Raw genomic sequence first — 18294 nt, 5'->3', positions numbered from 1 at the left:
CCTGCAGCCTCGTCTCTTTCAATTTGTCCCAGATCTGTGACTCAGGACACAAAAATGTCCTGTGAGTCACGAACAAAGAAAACACATGCATAGCAACTGTGCAGACTTCAGAGGTCTTGTATTGATTAGAAGATTTACAATGACTCCAAAATAATTGTTTTGGGAAGGAGGATGTATAAAAACTCTTTTATGAACCATCTGCCAAAACATTCAGTAGAATTTCATTGAGCTACCACAAACTTGTGGATGGCTAAGCCAGCGTAATTCCATAACACCAGCAAAAGCACAAAGTGACATGAGACCCTCACAATTAGCATGAGGAGCACCATAAATGTCAGCTGTAATTGAGAATGTTAAAGTGGTTTGGTGGAGAGAAATTACCCAGATGACAAACTGGCTAAAAAGTGAATGATGACCTCAGTGCCCAAACAAATTATGGCACTTAGACCGACTGTGAGTGGATTAGAAAAGCACTGGGCCTGAGTCCAAAATGGAGAGCAATTTGACAAGATAAGTCTGAACCTGTAAGCAATCCATCAAAAATATTCCCGGAAACAATTACTCCCTTTCAACATCTTTGATCAAGAATACAGTTCTAGCCATGGTAAAGTGATTAATCAAACCAAAAAGTTATTTCCAACAAGATTGGAACAAAAACAGTGAGACATTCAAGCCAAGAAACTATTAGACCTGACTGATTAGCAGTCTTTGGAGAATTTGCTGAATGTACTGAAAAGAAGCCTTCGTCTGAGCAATTATAAGTTGGATACATTATAGTCACAGTTATTCCAATAAATCAAAGAACAAACTGAAATAGTCAAAGCCTAAAAATATAATCATCCCACCCTATTTTCATAGCAAATAGTATGGGTTAATACTTCTGCCTGGTAAATCATGCTATATTTTCCAACATTTTGCTGATTTACCTTAATATCTTTTCAAGCATGGCAGCAAATGCTTACTTGCTTTACTTAGTGTTTGTTTTACTTTGAGTGTATTAAAGATTTAACATATGAACCCAGTCATCTGGTCTGATTTATTGCAACGATAAACACAACCAGCGTTGAAAAGGAGCGTAATGAACTACTGTTTGTTCAAGGGCTTTTAATAATTTCAAATAGAACAGTGTATCAATTTGTTTTCTGTGAGCCTGCCTGCATGACAGTAATGGTAGCTTAAACAAATATCTCGCTGTGAAAAACCACAGCATACAGTATATTAAGATGGCTATGTTTACCTTTTTTCTGATTCGAGAATAATAGATTTTAATGCAAAAAAAAGGGTGAGAATCTGTGTGAATGTCAAGGTTTCATTATTAAATTATATAGACAGAAATTAAAATGTACAGTTGCATATCACTGTGTCATGGCATCAGACCAAATTCTGTGGTTGGGCAGCAGGAGTGACATTGTGGATTAGGAGATATAAACCAAAACCTGCTAATATTAAAGTTCTAGCATTACATCATTTTCATGAGTCTGATGGGCTCAAAACCAAAGTAGAATTTAAGAATCACTTTATGCTGAGTGCAAAATGATAAAGGCATGGTCAAAACAGCTTTTAAAACAGCAATTTTTCGCAGCAGAATCACATTATTTCAATGGAATCACTGACAGTGGATTTTGCTCACTTGGGCACAGAAAATCCATGCAAATTTTCCATGTCAAGTGAAACTTTGACTCACAAATTTGCACTGTTGACCAAAAGTAAACCATACTATCCTTTGAAGGAGAACCCGAGGGTCCAAAATGGAGAAAGCTATTGTAACTTATTAGCAGTCCTACACTGTATAACATTAATTGTTAAACTGCTTCATAAAAGAAGTATGGTTTGTAGCCTGTTATGTGACTGGAGTTTGTGGTACAAATATGTTTGTTGAATAAACTGCGTGATCTTGTCCTGTTGGTGACCTAGCTAACAATCTTGCTAACTGACAGTTAGGCCTAATGCTAGTTATCTGACAGTTAGCAAGACAGCAAGCTAGAAGAACTTTTTCCCACTTCAGTGACTCATTACTGAATGAAATAATGTACCACACTGAAAAAAAACTGCCTGAAGGGAGTAACAGAGAAAATACCTCAGTAGCTTGTGGTTTGACAGCTAGTGTACAGTAGTTATCTAACCTTGACTGGGCCATTAGTCAGGAAGATGTTTCTCTTAAAATGTAATTTGTTTGACTCATCCTTATTTGGCAAAGCTGTGAGGCTTCCTGGCTATAATAAGAAGAGGTAGAGAGGCACAGCTGCGTCACTTACACAGCGTGAGCAGGCTGTCTGGTGGTCGCAGGTCGTGGGGTCTGCACCCTGGTGATATCGATGGCTTGCCTTTCTGAGGGCCGTCTCCGCGGTTGGTCTCTCTGGAAAGGGTTGATCCCGGGTTGAACACGCCTCAGGGCGCCTCTGTCGCGGATGTACACCTGCTCTGGAGCCACCTCCTCACAGCGGGGCCCCTGGAAGCCTGAGCGACACACACAGGTATGTGGCCGGCTGCAGGAGCCACGGTTCTGGCAGGGGGGCTGGCAATCAGCTGAAGAGAGAGCACAGATGTAGATCAAGTTTTCAACAGGTCATGTTAGAACATGTGCCCCCCTTGTATGAAGGAGCAGTAGCAGAAATGGCTTTCCCTGATCTCAACACTGGGGCTCACTTTAAATTGATTCAATCAAGGGGCCATTAGTTTCACTTCTCAACCCTTTTCGTCCTTTTTATGCAGTAGAGAGCCTGGAGGGGCTCTCATGTTCAGTTTCTCTTGAGTCTTTAACTGCCCTGTTCAGTCTAAATGTATATGATCACCTACATTAAACCCTTATCCAATTTCTCACTAAGGTAAAGCCTATACTCAAGGTTCATGACTCGGTTTAGGGCATTTCTATATGGAATGATTTCCTAAAAAATACCTTCCGTTGCTGATTGTGAATCCAGCGTGCTTTCACTGTAACACAGGCAGCTTAAAAGGGTAATAAAACTGAGGTCATAAAATAATGAGCGAATGGGAAAAACTAGAAGGTCTAACTGTAAATAGCTGACACTTCATCAAAGAAATGGCCTACAGAGCTATATCTTGTATTTGAAAAACAAACTAAATCTGAAGGGGCTTAACTGTACTTAAAAGATAAATGTGTGCATAATATTTATCAATAGTCTGCAAATGCACAGTGCTGAGGTCATTTCATGGTCATGGAAAATAATCCGTGTCACTCTACCAGCCCACCCCCACACCCTCCCATCACACTCCTGCTACTTCAAGTACTGAAAGACCTGTGGCACGCAATTTAAAGTAAACAAGCCCTCGATCTTGTGACACGAATGTATGTAGTAGACGACACTTGAGGATTTATGACATTGTCCTCAAACAGTAAATCAGGCCACCGGTCTGTAGTGGCTAAAGCAAACAGTGGCGCTCTGTCAACAGGGCTATGGAATGCTATTGACACAGATGCTGTGGACACTGACAGATCGCAGGCAGGAACACTGCCACAGCTCTTGGCAGTGAGGAGTGCTGGCAGTCAAAAGGGCCCCACTGGGTGCAAACAGCGCTCTACCTGCTGCACACTTCCTGTTATTGCGATATTGCTAAGACTGCGGTACCACTTTATGTTTCCTTTAGGCTTGAGTGAAAGCACACTGCACCCCAAAAAATCCTGTTCTTGATGACATGAGCTCAAAGAAGAAGTGACAGAGAGAAACATGACGGCGCTGTAAAACAACTGTAACTTCAGACTTTTATTTCCACAGACATATTGCCAGAAAGAACCCCAAATTAAGCTCTGTAGTTTTCTCAGATCATGATGCGTGTTTATCGAAAGGCCACTGCATTAAGCACTGACAGGCTGTGGTATGATGAGAAAAACTAACAAATTGGGGATTAAATATCACACAATTACCACTCTCTTGTGCTTTATGGTGAAGCAAATTTTATTTAGACCAAACTAATTCACTCAAGCATTTTGTTTTAACTGCTCTGAGGAAAATGTCGCCACTTTTTTTGATGAAGCGTACACATTTAGAGAAATGCGGTCGTGGATTTGTATAACTTGGTATGTGATCTGAATTTTCCATCATGGAATAAAACAGGAATTGCCTGAGCTCTGTTTGGCAAAGAGTTAAATACATCATCGAAGTCAAGTACGAGCTGGCTGAGTGCCACCGTCTTGTCCGGAGTCTGTTTAACCTCAAGTTTGGGGATGAAGCGGCGGATCAAAAAGGCCACAGATTCCAGCGACATTATGCCGAAGGGGGGCAGATGTCGGTAATGTGTGAAACTGCATTCTTAAAATAAACTGTCTGAATTGAAACGAGAAACAGCGGGGGCCAGAAAAATAAGCCAATAAATGGTGGTTCACGGTTGGCTTATGTTGGGATATGTGTTCAATCGCGTGACGTGTGTCCCCTTTTTTTTCAGCTGCAAGGCACGGAATCAACACCAGACAAATATGTCGCCTGTACTGACAATAGAGTGGACAGGTCAGTGACTCTGGGCTTGACATGTGCCCCACATGAAACCTCTTGCATAGCCGTAGCGTACAGTGTCACTGCCTGTCTGTGTTGTCTCTGGGCCCTGCCTCTGGGCTGTTGAACACATTGTCACAGTAATTGCTGTCGTGCAGATTTGTCTTGCACATCATTAAAACTAATTGCCTCACATTCCATCCATTTCACAAATATGCGCAGCAATTATTACTTTGCGAGAGTAATAATAAAATGAGAATTCATCGGAAATAAAAGAGGAGAAATGGCAAACATTCCTGGCATTGCCACTTCAGCCTTAATTACGACTGAGACAGACTGGCCAAGTTTCGGGAGGTTGTGTCCAGATCCAGTCATCTGAGAATAGGAGACTATTAAGACTGTTGTTGGCAGCTTCGGACCTTCCAAACAAACATGCTGATCCAGACGAATCAGTAATAAAACTCTATTAATATGGAATGAGCATTTTCTTTGGGCTCAGCTACAACATCTCCGACTTCATATTTAAGTAAGTCTGAGATCTGTATATGTCTTTTACCTCCAGGCCTCTCAAACGTAAGCTACATAATGACACTCATCGGGAAATTTTGAGGATGCCTGACCAACATCTCTAAAGAAATGCCGGAAAGCTGAAATTAATGTAAGTATTCATCCCTCTACAAATACTATTCACTTAGGGGTCAAACAAACAGTTTTCTAATAAAATAAACCATAAAACTAAGTTATTTATATTGTCAAAATTCTTTGTTGGATTTGAGGTGATCACACCAAAATCCTGTATGTATATTAAAGCAACCCAGGGGTCTTTTAGTGAGGTAAGTATTGTTTATAATGTCTCTAGCGGGTTACAGTTACCTGTTATAAGGGTAGGATTACATGTGCGTGTATATCTAGGGAAAATTACCATTCTTATTCCCCCTCCACTGGACTCTCATTTCCAATTTAGTGCTCGTTTCCAGCCCATTACAATCCACCAGAGATTCGCCTTCCCCTCACTCTGACTCGACGTAATACAGCACATCAAAAGTTTATAGTCCTTTCATTCAGCAAGGGGCAATTTGAAACCAGTATCTGACATAACTCAAACATGTAAAGGAATCTCCTCTCTTTACACAGGTCAACAGTGCTACCAGCAGTAACCTGACATTTTTGAAAATAATATTGATACTGAAAGCATAATCGTAATAATCTTGGGAAGGACACAGGCTGAGCGCATTATGCACCATTATGAGATTTAGAGGCTGGGAGCTGCTCTGGAGGTTAGAATTTAGTGGAATATGAAAAAAGGCTTGACTAAAGGCCCTTTCAAACCCTGTAACTGAGAGACAGGAAGTTAGGAAACAAGAATGAAAGATAAAATGTCATTTGAAATTATGGTTGCAGCAACTTACCTTTGATTGGCAATTGCAGTATGGCCATTGCTGAATGCATCTGACACTTTAAAAAGGTTCTAAAAATTATTGCAACTTTGCACAAAACTGCACAGACAACTGTAAAACTCTTGTGACGGAATATGTGGTCTGGTGAACCTCCTGTGATGACAGCAGGGGCCTCTCTTTAGGAGTCACCACAGAACCTGACAGATCTCATGAAATAGGTCAAGTGGTGTAAGATTGTGGGAGGCAGCGGGGAGAGACAAGCTTCAAAATGTGCCTCTCATCCAAATACGCTATCCACTGAAGAAGTAAGAATTGGTCTATTGAGCAGTTAATACAATTGCTTCTCATTGCTAATCGTTTCAAGTGAGTGTTAATCTCTTTCCAACATGTGATTTCCACATGGTTGCCAGTGCAATTGCTATCTTTTCAGGCTTGCCAAAAGCTTACTTTGCTGTCTACAACCAAACTGCTGTTACCGTAACTCTGCTGTTTTCATTAAATGTTCAGAATTAAACTTCTCAATTGTTCTAATCAGACACAGAAGGGAGGGAGATTGACACTGTTTGACTGATCCTTATTTTCTCCTTGTGGTAAATCTTACATGGGTAATATTTCACCAAATTGAGGTGCTTCTGTCAGAGATGCACATTTTTCAATCACAGTGTGGGTTTTTTTTTCAGTCCAATACAGTAGTTGGAGCTTTTAATTCTCCAAACCCACCAGCTCCATGGGGGGATTTTGTTAACCTACAGCTGACCCATGACACTGTGTACATTACTTTTAGCCATGCTATATTGTGCCTCTACCGCACCCCTTAAACTCCCGCATTCAGCTTCTAATGAGCCACATGCTGGGGCACTCTGTGGAGGATATCTGGATCTGTGGGCGTGTGCCCGCAACTTGTAAAGCTGACTCTGTGAGACGTGGTGTGCACTGAAAACCCACAAACCCTATCCTCCTGAGGGATCACATCCCAACAACTTCCATATGCTCTTTAAGCAGGAGGGTGCTATGATATATGGTTGGTGAGGGCTGCCCTAACAACACTCTGGCCTCAGCGAGCATGTGTGTGACTGAAGGAGAGGGGAGCTTGTTGTTAATGTTGCTCTGTAAGTGTCAATCAAACCCACTCTTGCTAGTTTCTTTAGAGGCTAAATGCTGAGTGATGTGTAATGGCACACGAGCCCTTAAAAAAGTATCACCAAAAATACACTCCAGCTTCTCACTGCCTGTTGTTCTACTTCTCTCTCCATTATTTCTGTATAATCAATAGCTTATGGGTAAAGACGTACGAATAAACAAAAAAGGAGACCTACAGGAAGACGTCTAGGTCCAGACACTGAGTAGTACCTCATTTTCACTACACTTTCGTCCATGGTAGCAATTAGAAAAACATGTGGTGCATGAGGCCAAAACAGGACCCAATTGCAACCTACAAACAGACACACCAGCTGGAGTGGAGAAAGCAGCACTCCTGGTTTGGGGAGACAAACTGAGAGCGAGCTGTCCAGCGTCTCTGTTAATGATGGGTTTTGGGACGATGGGATGTGTATTGATTACAGGATCTGTCTAATGGGCCATAACTCTCTACAGGGCTGCCAGGGGAGTTATACCCCTGAACTGTGAACTGTGCAACCCCCACAGATCCACACATGACATATAAAGCCAAGGAGGGCTTTTGTGGCTGTCTGCGTAGCAGTAATTTTAACCTCAGCTCAACGATGTCACCAGAAAGACCAGCATTTTAAAAACCTCCTGTTCTTGTAAAATGGAAAGCACTGGTTCTCATTGGTGTTAACTCTTTTTTTTCAAGCTTTGGGAAAATACAGTTGCTTTCTGTCTTACTTTTTATAATGTGAGTGCTTCAGTGCTGCAGAATAATGGCGAATGTATAATTTAATTAGTGAGATATAACTCTTTCTCATCATTAAATTCATCTGCGTCATATAAACTGAGAAGTAAGACATTGTTTTCAGCCAATCTGTAGCAACTTGCATTAAATTACATGTCAACTCTGCAGCTCCCTGTATTACATTGTAGATTAAAAATTACACATTCCACAGGATATTGACTCATCATATGTACAGTAACTCTGCTGAAAAATAAATGCATTCAGCAGGAAAGTCCTGGTCCTGCATCACGTGCTTGAATCTGGCTCATGACCTCTAGCTGAATGTTATATACTATCCTCTGAAGTGTACACTCAATGACAAACCTTTACTAGTGCAGTTCAAACATATGTTATGCACAATAAATCTCTTTTCTTCCAATGAAAAAACATACACACCTGACTTAAGAACAAATAACATGGTGCTATGAATGCGTAACCGCATTTGAGCCAACTTCTGGGAGTTCATCATGAGTTTGTGTGTGAATTCAGAAGACAAATACAACAGTAAGATCAGGGCTGATGTATTTGGATATTCTGTCTTGCTTCAGTGTGGTTAACAAAGAGCAAACTGACACGGCTTGTATCTATTAGGTGGTGACGGTGAACCTACATTTTTGGGTGCTGTTTTGGAGGTTAGAAAGTGTTCACACGTGTACTGTGTGTCCTTGATACTTTCATGGAGCTGATCAGCTGCTTTACACATGTGGAAGCAAAAGACGAGCATTAAATGCGTTTCACACATAAGGTATACAGGTATACATTTACAAATCTAAAGAGTAATTGTGATAAATGATTCAACAAAAATGTAAAAAATGTTGATTTTATACTTATGCTAGGAATATATTATTATTTCATTAAATAATTCACATAAACTCTCAGTTTGATGACTTGGCCATCTATAAAAAACCCTAATTTCCTCTTTTAGACTTTAAATGAGCTTTCACTAAATCTAACCAACAAATGTTATGAGTGTAGAATGAGGTAACTATAAAAATGTTGAACAGCTGAGTCAAGCCTTTAACACGACTTAAATGACTCAGTGTATCCACACTGGAGGGCTTTAATCTTGTTCAAGCGGCACTGGGGACCTGGTGGAATTACTGCAGAGAAACATGCTAAATGCTATATTTTTTGCTTGGAAAGAGAGGGAGAGTTACCTTGTGAGAGGGGAGAGGTAAGCAAAGAGACAGAGGCAGAGAGAGTCTTTCTGCATGAGGAGTTATTTTAGGGTTGGGATGGGGCCCTGAGCGGCACAGCAGGCCAAAGAAAGCTGGAAGGCAATCAAAAAGAAACTCCTCTCTACCGTGTTTCACTCTGTCAATCATCAACTGCTTAAGGGACTGAAAACAACTTTATTCCTCTACAGGAATGATGCACCTTTCATCTGCACTCTCTAAGGCAGCAACAGGTTTAAATCAAGGGCCATCTGTGTGTGCTTTTTGGTTGGGGGTCATGCTCTCAGTGTTGGCTATACTTTCAGCATGTTGCTACAGTATATGCCGCGTGCTTTCACCAAAATTTTGTGATGTATAGCTGCAGAATCTAAAAGCCTTAAGGGACTTAAGGGAGCACTATGAGATAAAACGGGGTAAAACATAAAGCCAGTTCCTGTCTGTGCTAAAGGGGCTTTTCCCCCAATTCCCCTGTCTGAAGTATTCTATATTATCTTATATATTCACTCTGTGTGGCAGACCATAATATTAATCCAATTCTTAAAATAGTCATTTGGAGAAGCCAGAGCAACACAAGATGACTCTGATGCATAGTGACCCTGCCAATATGAGCTAGTCATGCTAGCACGAACCTCAGTCTGTCAGTCGGTCGGTCCACCACTTTGATCCAGATCAAAATATCTCAACAATTATTGGATTGACTACCATGAAATTTGATTCAGATATTAATGGTGCCTTGGGGATGAAGCCTAATGCCAATGGTGGTCCCCTGACTTTTCCTCTAGCACCACCAGCAGGTCAAAACTCTCACTTATCCTGTAAAATATCTCAATATCTACAGTACGAGATTACTGGTTGCCATCCTGGGGTTCCTGACCCCCACTTGAGGTCACCAAGGCTTCACAGGCCCTGTTGAATTTAAGGGGTGTAAGAAAAAACTTTTTTTTTGTATTGTGCTAATACCAATTATTGCTAATTCACAATTTTCAACATGCTAACATACCAAATTAAGATGGTAAACCTGGCACACATTATATCTTCTAAATATCACCATGCTGTGTCTAAGTAGCCTCACAAAGCACTAACATGGCTGTGGAGCCTTAGTTGTAAAATTAGTCTACACTACAACCCTGCCTTGCCAAATAGCTCATTTAACTCACACTACACGTCAGCCTATCCAAGAAGACATTTACAGTCAGAATGAGAGAAAGTCACATTTAAAAGCACAAAGATAATTTAAATTAGTTTCTGCAGTTACACTGGATTTTCTTTACTTTTCCGATGTTTTATTTGAAGTCTTGATATCCATAAGAAGATATTTTTGTGGTTTTAAGTACCAAAAACTACCTCAATACAGTTTTACATCTCCTCTTTTAAGCTTCTCTCTGGAGCTCTGGAGACTGTTTTGTGTCTGCTCTACGCCCCTCTCTTCTGATTGGCTGACTGTTTTTTGAGTGATGAATGCCCAGGCCAACAGGTAATGGATTGTAGCCTAGAGTAGCTACTGTGGATAAAACCAGGGCTCTGGGTAAAACTCACCGGTAAATTGTGATGGCCACCACTGAGGATAATGTTATCCAACCTTTGGAAGGCTGTGCAATGACAAATTTGCTTCCTGACATCCAACAACTGAGCAGCGTTTCCTTCACTGTCTGTCTCTCCTCTGTTCCGCTGTGTGTATGTTTGTGTGTTGTGTGGACGGGCAAAACCCAGAGGAGACGAGGGAAACTAGCACGACCTTATATGACAGTATAACACACTAGAGACTCTCACACTGAGCTGAAATGAAACGAGTGAACATAAATTAGGTAAATGACATCAAAAAGCATATTTTGTTTCTTTCAGGAGGGGCACGAGGTCCTGTTGGAGGGGAAGGCTGAACACTGAGCGTTATGACATCACAACCTTACAGATGTCCAAACGGCTCCTTTAAAGGCACAGTTTCTCCTTGGACTGAGCATTTCGATATTTTCACAGTATTTTTATAGCACGTAGACCTGCTTTGAAAGCAAAAAAAGAAATAGAAATCTCCCATTCTACAATATGGGACCTTTAAGAGTTCTGGCTTTAATTGTTTCTTTTTTCCGAGAAATGTTGTAAACCAAAACTTGAAAACAGTAATTCTACACTGATGTACAAGATCTGATTGAGGGTTACTGTATTTATCCTAAAACATGCCAGCAATACAACTTTTATCTTAATTCCACAGGTGGGTAGCTAACTATTTTGTAAACAGATTTCTGTGGCCATTCCCAAATCAAACAAATAGCAGAGATTTTACTGAACCAACAATCTTTGTCTTCTTTGGCAATTACTATTTAGGCAGGTGTGCAACATTCCCACGGCCTACCGGTGTTGACAGATTTTAGGATAATGTTGACGATCCGTTGGTGAAACATTGCTTTCAATTGGTATAAAGAAGCGTGGAAATTTTTCTACAGGATTGAGGCTGAAGACATTTTAGACAGCATGGGCTTTTGAGTCAGTTTTTATGTCGAGGCAATGTTAACAATAATGCAGCTGACAGACAGTCTTGTCTTATAACTCAGCCGGGACTACTGCTGGGCCGTGACTGGGCGAGAATATGGCCTTCCTCATTTTAGCAGAAACACTTTTGATGAGCAGATGTGAATCTCAGCACAGCGGGGAATACCATAAATGCTGATATAGAAACAACATGCTCCATTTATCTCGACGGGAGCTGCAATCCTGCTTGCAAGTAAACAGATAGAAATACAGCCAAGCTTACACCTGGCCTCGCTTTACCAGCCAACAACAACAACACACATACAAGTTTGGTTCTTAGCCACCATTAATAAAATCAACATTAGTTAGGTAAAACCTCAGTCATAAAAACCTATGACCATTTATCTCTAATTACAGCGGTTACTTACTTGACTAGAAAAGAAATAACCATGACGCAGCAGTGGGAATGCAATGTTCCGTTCTTCTTAATGGATCAAAGTGTCCTATCAAAACATCGGCTATTTCCAGCACAAGGACTTTGCTTTAATACACAAACAAGCCTGCTATCCATCCATCCTGACGCCTACAACAGAGACAGTCAACAGCGAACCTGCCAGGACATGGGCAGGCTTTAGTCTTCAGAGAAGCAGACAACAATCTCCAGACCAACAGAGACCCAGACGAAAACCTTTTTATAAACACATTTCTACAGACTTGCACTCCCTGGACAACTAGTGATCCAATTCCTGTCATATATTTTGTAACAAGCTGGCAAAGCACAGGTTGGGTGCTATGGTTGCCCAACTGACCATCCCCTTGTTTTCAATTAGTCCAACTGTCACAGTCGCTTTGAAATTATGTTACGTGGTGTCCAAAAGGCACGCCTTCCTCGTAAACAGGAGTCGGAGGATTTGATAGGTGTTGGCGAAAAATAGTTACACAAACTGCGGTAGAGTGCGAAAAAGTCGAGGTAGCTTAGTCTTTCGTCCCGCTCAACTCAACACAAGCCAAGGACACCACAAGGAACGTTAAAGTCCTCCAACTGATCAGTTTTCATAGAGCTGGCTGTTGGTCCAACTGACTGACGTGATTGACTGTGTATTTCCTGTTAATGCTTGTTAACGTGACTAGAGGTTTTTCCTCAAATCGTGAGAGACTGTTCTGGTTTGGTTTTTGTTGAAGTGATTTACATATGTATTTTGTTTTTTCAAAAAGGACTGAGTATTTTATGTTTTTTATGGACTGAAAAATGAACTCTTAATCACACATAAACGAACAGTTTTATATTGTTTTGTTTATTGAAAAAGCTTTAACTCTGTTCATATGGTTCTTATGCATTTTTTTAATAATAAAAATGTTGTGTTAGTGTGCTTTTTTTTTTTTTTTTTTTACCAATGTCTATTTAAGGTTGTATGAGCCATTTAATTTATATTTAAGGCGAACCTCCTTTGTGTTGGCTGACTTTTTTTTTGTATGTGTATGACTTAATGACTTTTGTCAGGATATCTCCTGGCTGGCACCCCATAAAATAATAATAAGTTACACACAAAAGCTGTCACAACTTGCTCTGAGCTCAACCCAACTGAACAAGGAGGCCATAACTCAAGACACCCAATCCAGTCTCGCAGGTGAAGCCTGCAGCTGACACTTTTCCTGTAATATTAGACATTACTTCAATCCCTTCAGTGAGAATTTCCTAGACACAGCTCAGCCATGATATGTTTTTACTTATGCTCCCAGCCGACAGGTTTGTTCCTTTTCTTTCCCCCACTGTGAACATGTTTTCTCATGCTGCCATCTCCTAATAAAGCAGCCGTGGGTCTCAGGCGAGGACAGAGTAAAGATAGCCTGAGCCTGTTTTCTCCACGGAGGTCTTCTACGTGGGGGCTTCCAGTCCCTGCTCCAGTCTGGGACCTTTGTGTTGGCACCTTGCCGGCCGTAGGGTTTCACTCAGCTGATGATAGCATAGCCTCCAGTCAGACCTGGGTGAGGGCCAAGCTGTAAGAGGGTCCAGATGCTTGGACAGACCCCTGGCCTGCTCAGATGCACTGCCTTGTTTAACATAGGCGCGTTAGACTGGACCTGTTACTTTCTGGCAGATTAAAAGTATTTACTCTTTTAATTTGGGTAACTACAGCTCAACGTTAAATGTAATTTACACCTCAGTAAGTGTGCCTTTAGCTGGGACATGAGAAAAAATGGAAGGAGGCTTTGCGCTGGGCAAGAGGGAAGGAGATCTAATTAGGAGGCTGGGGCCAAACAGCATGTTGTGTAATCGACTGGCTAAATTGTGTGTGAACTGTGTATGGATGTGTGTGTGAGAGAGAGATAGAAAGAGAAAAAACAGTAAACAAGTAAAAAAAAAAATAGATAGATACATAGATAGATAACTGTGACTAAAACAGCTCCAGTTCCAACCTGTTATTACAGCCTCCAAGAAACAATGGTGGACATAAACCTGATTTGAAACATGACATGCAACAAGTACATCTGGTGTAAGTTGTAGCCATTTGTATTTTAAGCTTTTTTTTAACATGATCAGGTCTTACATGACAAGACTGTGATCTGGCCAACCAGCACAGTCCAGTTTAAAACAGAAATAACAAAAACTAACAATTTGAAGTTGTGGCTGGATTATTCATCCACAGCCGGTGTCTTCTTCTCCACTTTTAATTATCTGGCAGTTCAGATATCCAATACTGCTGTGGTCAAGTAAAAGAAGAGGCCGTTCCACCCATAATTAAGGGGCTTTAGTCAAAAAGAGAGCCAAGTGCTAAGTGCTGGTAATTTCCACGCAAGGATCTTACATGAAAAGAAAAGGAAAACACTACATGATGAACATGAACATGAGGGCAATAACACCCTAGGAAAACTTTCACAGGGCAATTTCACTTGACAGGATAGTTATTAGTAGCCTTTTACTGTTATTTTTCAGTCTGTCTGCATACGGTTGTAAAGCCTCTCTGTCTGCATAGTTTACTGGTGGAGAAAACTCTAGTATAGATAATGCAGGCTCTTTATTAACATGTAGGAGCTTAGTTTGTGAACAATAAAGTGTCAGTAGATGAATGAAAGAGTATTCTTCACATTTATTCAGATTTTACATATTAAAGGTTTTACTTACGTTTTATGCAGCGTCTGGTTCCAGGTGCCAAAGCCCAGCCGGAGCAGCACTGCTGACCTCCACACACATTAGGCCTGAATAAAGGAAGACAGACCCAAGAAAACAGGATGAGATAAAACACTGATCATACTGGTTCAAGCATACATTAATATAGAGGACCTCCTCATAATCCATATAATAATAACAATGAATGTGGAAGGCCTCAAACCTTTGCATGACAAAAGGATCTGATTCCTAAGGCTGTTACAGTTTCAGGTCATTCTGATGTGGCTAGCCTATTGATATGAGCACCTTTTGAGATTACACTTTAATTGCATTTTATTCGATAAGCATTTCTGGGCAAGTCATGAAACTCTATCTGTTATGCGAGAGTCCAGAGTGAAAACAAATACAGAGTTATCCGAGCCTTGAAGGGATTACCCGAGACACATGGGACATGAAAAGCACCCTGCATCTTCTATAAATCACTGAGCAAATGAGAGATGACAAGTTTTAAACAGTCATAACTGGATTCTTTGCACTCTTTAATCCGTACTTGCAGAGGAGGCCAATTTCTTGCAGAGAGATAGATGAAAAGGCACCAGACCGCATGAGCAACTTCAGGGCAACAGTCAACGCGCTGGCATGGATCTGCGCCCCATCATCTTTTCACAAGATATTACAGTAAGTGGATGTCTGACTCGTGGTGATTTGAGGAGATAACAGGGATTGACTCACTGACCTCAGTCAGATTGCTCTCATTAGATACTGCGAGTGAGGCGTCACAGAGATAACATGCAGTTGTTTGGTCCCTTGATCTGGCAGGCTTAGCTCTGACATAAATCACACACATCAGACCAGACCCGTGCCAAAGACATCAGTCACCACATTCAAATTCCATCAAGGGACACATGTATGTAATGGAGAATTTCATGCAGCATAATTACTATGCCTCAGGTTAAAATACAGATAAGACCATGTTCACACCTTGTTATATTTCTGTTTGAACCCCGAACATGAGGAGTGGGGGTATTATTTCACCACTGAGCTATCTGGATCACTCAAATGTCTGACAGGTGCACTGAAAACAGAAAGGGGAGTCATACTGAGTCAACTCGAATGTAAAGGAAAAGAAAGGTTAAGTGAACCTAGCGCTGCCGGTGCCGCGGGGTACAGTAAATGAGTAAGCTAAGTGGGAATTCCAAGAGGAAATGTGTCATGAAAACACTCTAACAAGCAGCAGATGATTCCTCTGAAAATAATGAATCAACGTGTTAAAATTGCTGTGTAGACTACTATAAGGTAATGTTGCTGCAGATTTATGTAACACCACGTTTATGCTTCTTTAAAACTCAAAGAACCCTATTCATTCAACACTGGAGTATGTTTTTTTGGCAGTGTCAAGCAAGGCATTCGGCCCACGCTGCAATAAAGCATGTTGGATCTAATACTACAGCGCAGGCAGCTATTTTCTTTATGTGCTGCTTTAAATAGACAGCACCTCAATTCAAGCATGCATCACTGCAACTGTCTGAGTGACGGATATGTTCAGGGCATAAGTCCTTTTCCTCTTGGCTTTTTAAAGGCTTAAGGCAGGTGAGTACACATTATATGTATTCTTACAGATGGCAAACCAATTGGTTGAATCCTCCAATTGCTTGTAAAGAGTCCCCTATAAATTGGCCATATAAATAATATATTTCCTAAAAGCAAGAGGGACACACAAAAGAGATATTTCATTTATATTTCAGTGTCTGCAACCCAGGCCATTCAAATCCCCTTCTGATTATGTAAACACCCTCCCCTCCGGTGTGTATCATGCTTTGTCCCTATGGAATAAACAGGACTGGATGCACAAGGGTTCATTTAACAAAAAGAAAAGAGCTCTAATATGGAAACAACCCATGGTCCTGTTCAGAGATTAACAGAGACAAAAAAACAAGGATTTGTAGCATTGACAGAGGGCCATCGGAGAAACAGGTGTTTCTGATCACTAAGTGAATGTGCAAATGTTCACCAGGCAAGGCTCCAGTTGAGCCACTACAATACATGGCCACAGGCAACAATGTGGATCTCCCAAAGTGGGGCACACACACTGAAGTGGTCTGCAGCCAGTTCCCCTGCTGCAATTTAAATATACTGTAATGTGTAGTAATGAGAGGAAATGGTCATAATGTAGAGTTGCATGAGTTTCAAAACAGTTCAAATGCAGTTCACCCATTCACATTTGCTGTGCATTAGATGTTTCGATTATCAGCATTTTAATCAGCACAGTGTTTAACCTCAGCTATTATTTCATGTCCTGCCATGACCGTTATATCAAAATACATACATTGGAGACATGCATGTTTATTTTGTGTACAGCACTTTCACCTATTGGGTAACACACACATTATCCTTGCAGCTTGTATTGATGTGGAAAAACAATTTACAGCCACTTTCTCTGGGTTGTTAAGTTACATCATCACTTGGTTTGCCTTGCAGGAAGATAGTTCCTGCTAAAGTGGGCCACCACCTCTTTGCAGTAAACCACATGGTCTGGTGTAGAAATAGGTCACACAAATTCCTAAAATTACTGCTCATACAGTGAAGCTAAACTGCTTGAACAGTTTGATAAAGCAAAGTAGAACATGCTTGTAGCACTTGGCTGTCACTCTTACCCAACAAGTCGCCTTGTGCTGGCAGAGCTGGGCTTGCTGCTCTGCCTGCGGTTCACTCTGGTTCTGTGCTGTGGGGAGTTCTGGCTGACCGGGTGTCTGGCGGTGCGCAGCGCACCATCCCGCTGCGCAGAGGCGAGGTCTTCCCGAGAGCTGCCTGCACCATGAGCCGGTCCTGCTTTGGATGTATGCCTGCCATCCCCTTGGGATGATGTGCCCCTGGGAAGGCGGACAAGAGTTCTAGACTGGATGGCCCCAGTAGAGGTTTCAGCGGATGGTCTGGAGGATGCATCGTCCTCTGGTCCCCTTGGCGAGTGACCTTGACTCCTCACCCGGGACTGCTGCTGGTCCCAGACCGCCTGTTCTGCGCCCGCACCCTCTTTCCTCACACCTGTTGTGTCCTTGTGACTATCACCAAGTCGCACCAGTGCAAGAGTCAGAACCATTAAAACAGCAAATCCCGCACGGTCCATTTTGGGCATGCAAAGTTTTGAAACTACCGCGTAAAAGGGCAGATCGCGTTACAGTTTTATCAACAGCCACTAAAATATGAGCAAATTATAAAAAAAAAACCGCGACTAGGCTACACGAGTTCAGCAAGACGGCATCCTCTCCCAAGAATGAAAGCCTGGATACCTCCTCATAATGCCCAGGTAAGACTATGCAGAATGCCTTCAGGTTAACAAATCAGCACTTAACTACAGTCCAAAAGTTAGAAAGCCTGTGACCTTTTCTTCTTCCAGCGCTGAAAAAATGATATTTTAAACAAACATTATTCCATCTGTTTTAGTTTATGTTAAACAAGAGAAGAGGCGCAAAGAGAGCAGCGCGTTGGCTCCAGGGCTGCTGAAGCTGAACTCCTACTCCAAGTGAGAGGACTCGAGTTTGAATCGTGCTCCCATGAATATCACCACCTCCTTGGATCTGAAGTCACCGGGAATTTTTGTAGGGATAGCATGCGCTTTGCAAGAAGAAACTCCCCCTTGTCGGCAGTATTGTTGCTTCCACTCACTGCACCGCTCGGTTCATGTGCCCACACGCACTTTCACTGCCAAGTTACATCATATTACTGTGAGTCTTTTTCCTTTGAACAGGACTATTGGAATAATCATGAATGCAGCTGCGTTAATATGTACCTTCAATTTAAATTTAAATGGACA

The 18294-nt window shown here is 41.5% G+C and overlaps 1 protein-coding gene across 2 annotated transcripts in view; it reads right to left on the bottom strand.

The window, feature by feature from the left end:
- The window catches only part of LOC121880933 (latent-transforming growth factor beta-binding protein 2-like), an 83975-nt gene extending 66044 nt beyond the window's left edge, over positions 1-17931 (bottom strand). For both annotated transcript variants that reach the window (XM_042388568.1, XM_042388569.1), the window contains exons 1-3: positions 17138-17931; positions 14499-14572; positions 2256-2526 (exon numbers count right to left, since the gene is read on the bottom strand). In XM_042388568.1, coding sequence (XP_042244502.1) covers positions 2256-2526; positions 14499-14572; positions 17138-17616 — 824 coding nt within the window. In that variant the 5' untranslated portion in view covers positions 17617-17931. The remainder of the gene's footprint in view (positions 1-2255; positions 2527-14498; positions 14573-17137) is intronic.
- Positions 17932-18294: the final 363 nt, after the last annotated feature.

This window comes from Thunnus maccoyii, chromosome 16 (genome assembly GCF_910596095.1).
Source record: "Thunnus maccoyii chromosome 16, fThuMac1.1, whole genome shotgun sequence".
Taxonomy (NCBI): Eukaryota; Metazoa; Chordata; class Actinopteri; order Scombriformes; family Scombridae; genus Thunnus; species Thunnus maccoyii.
Note: the sequence above shows the minus strand (reverse complement) of the source record. Positions and strands in the feature narration are given on the sequence as shown.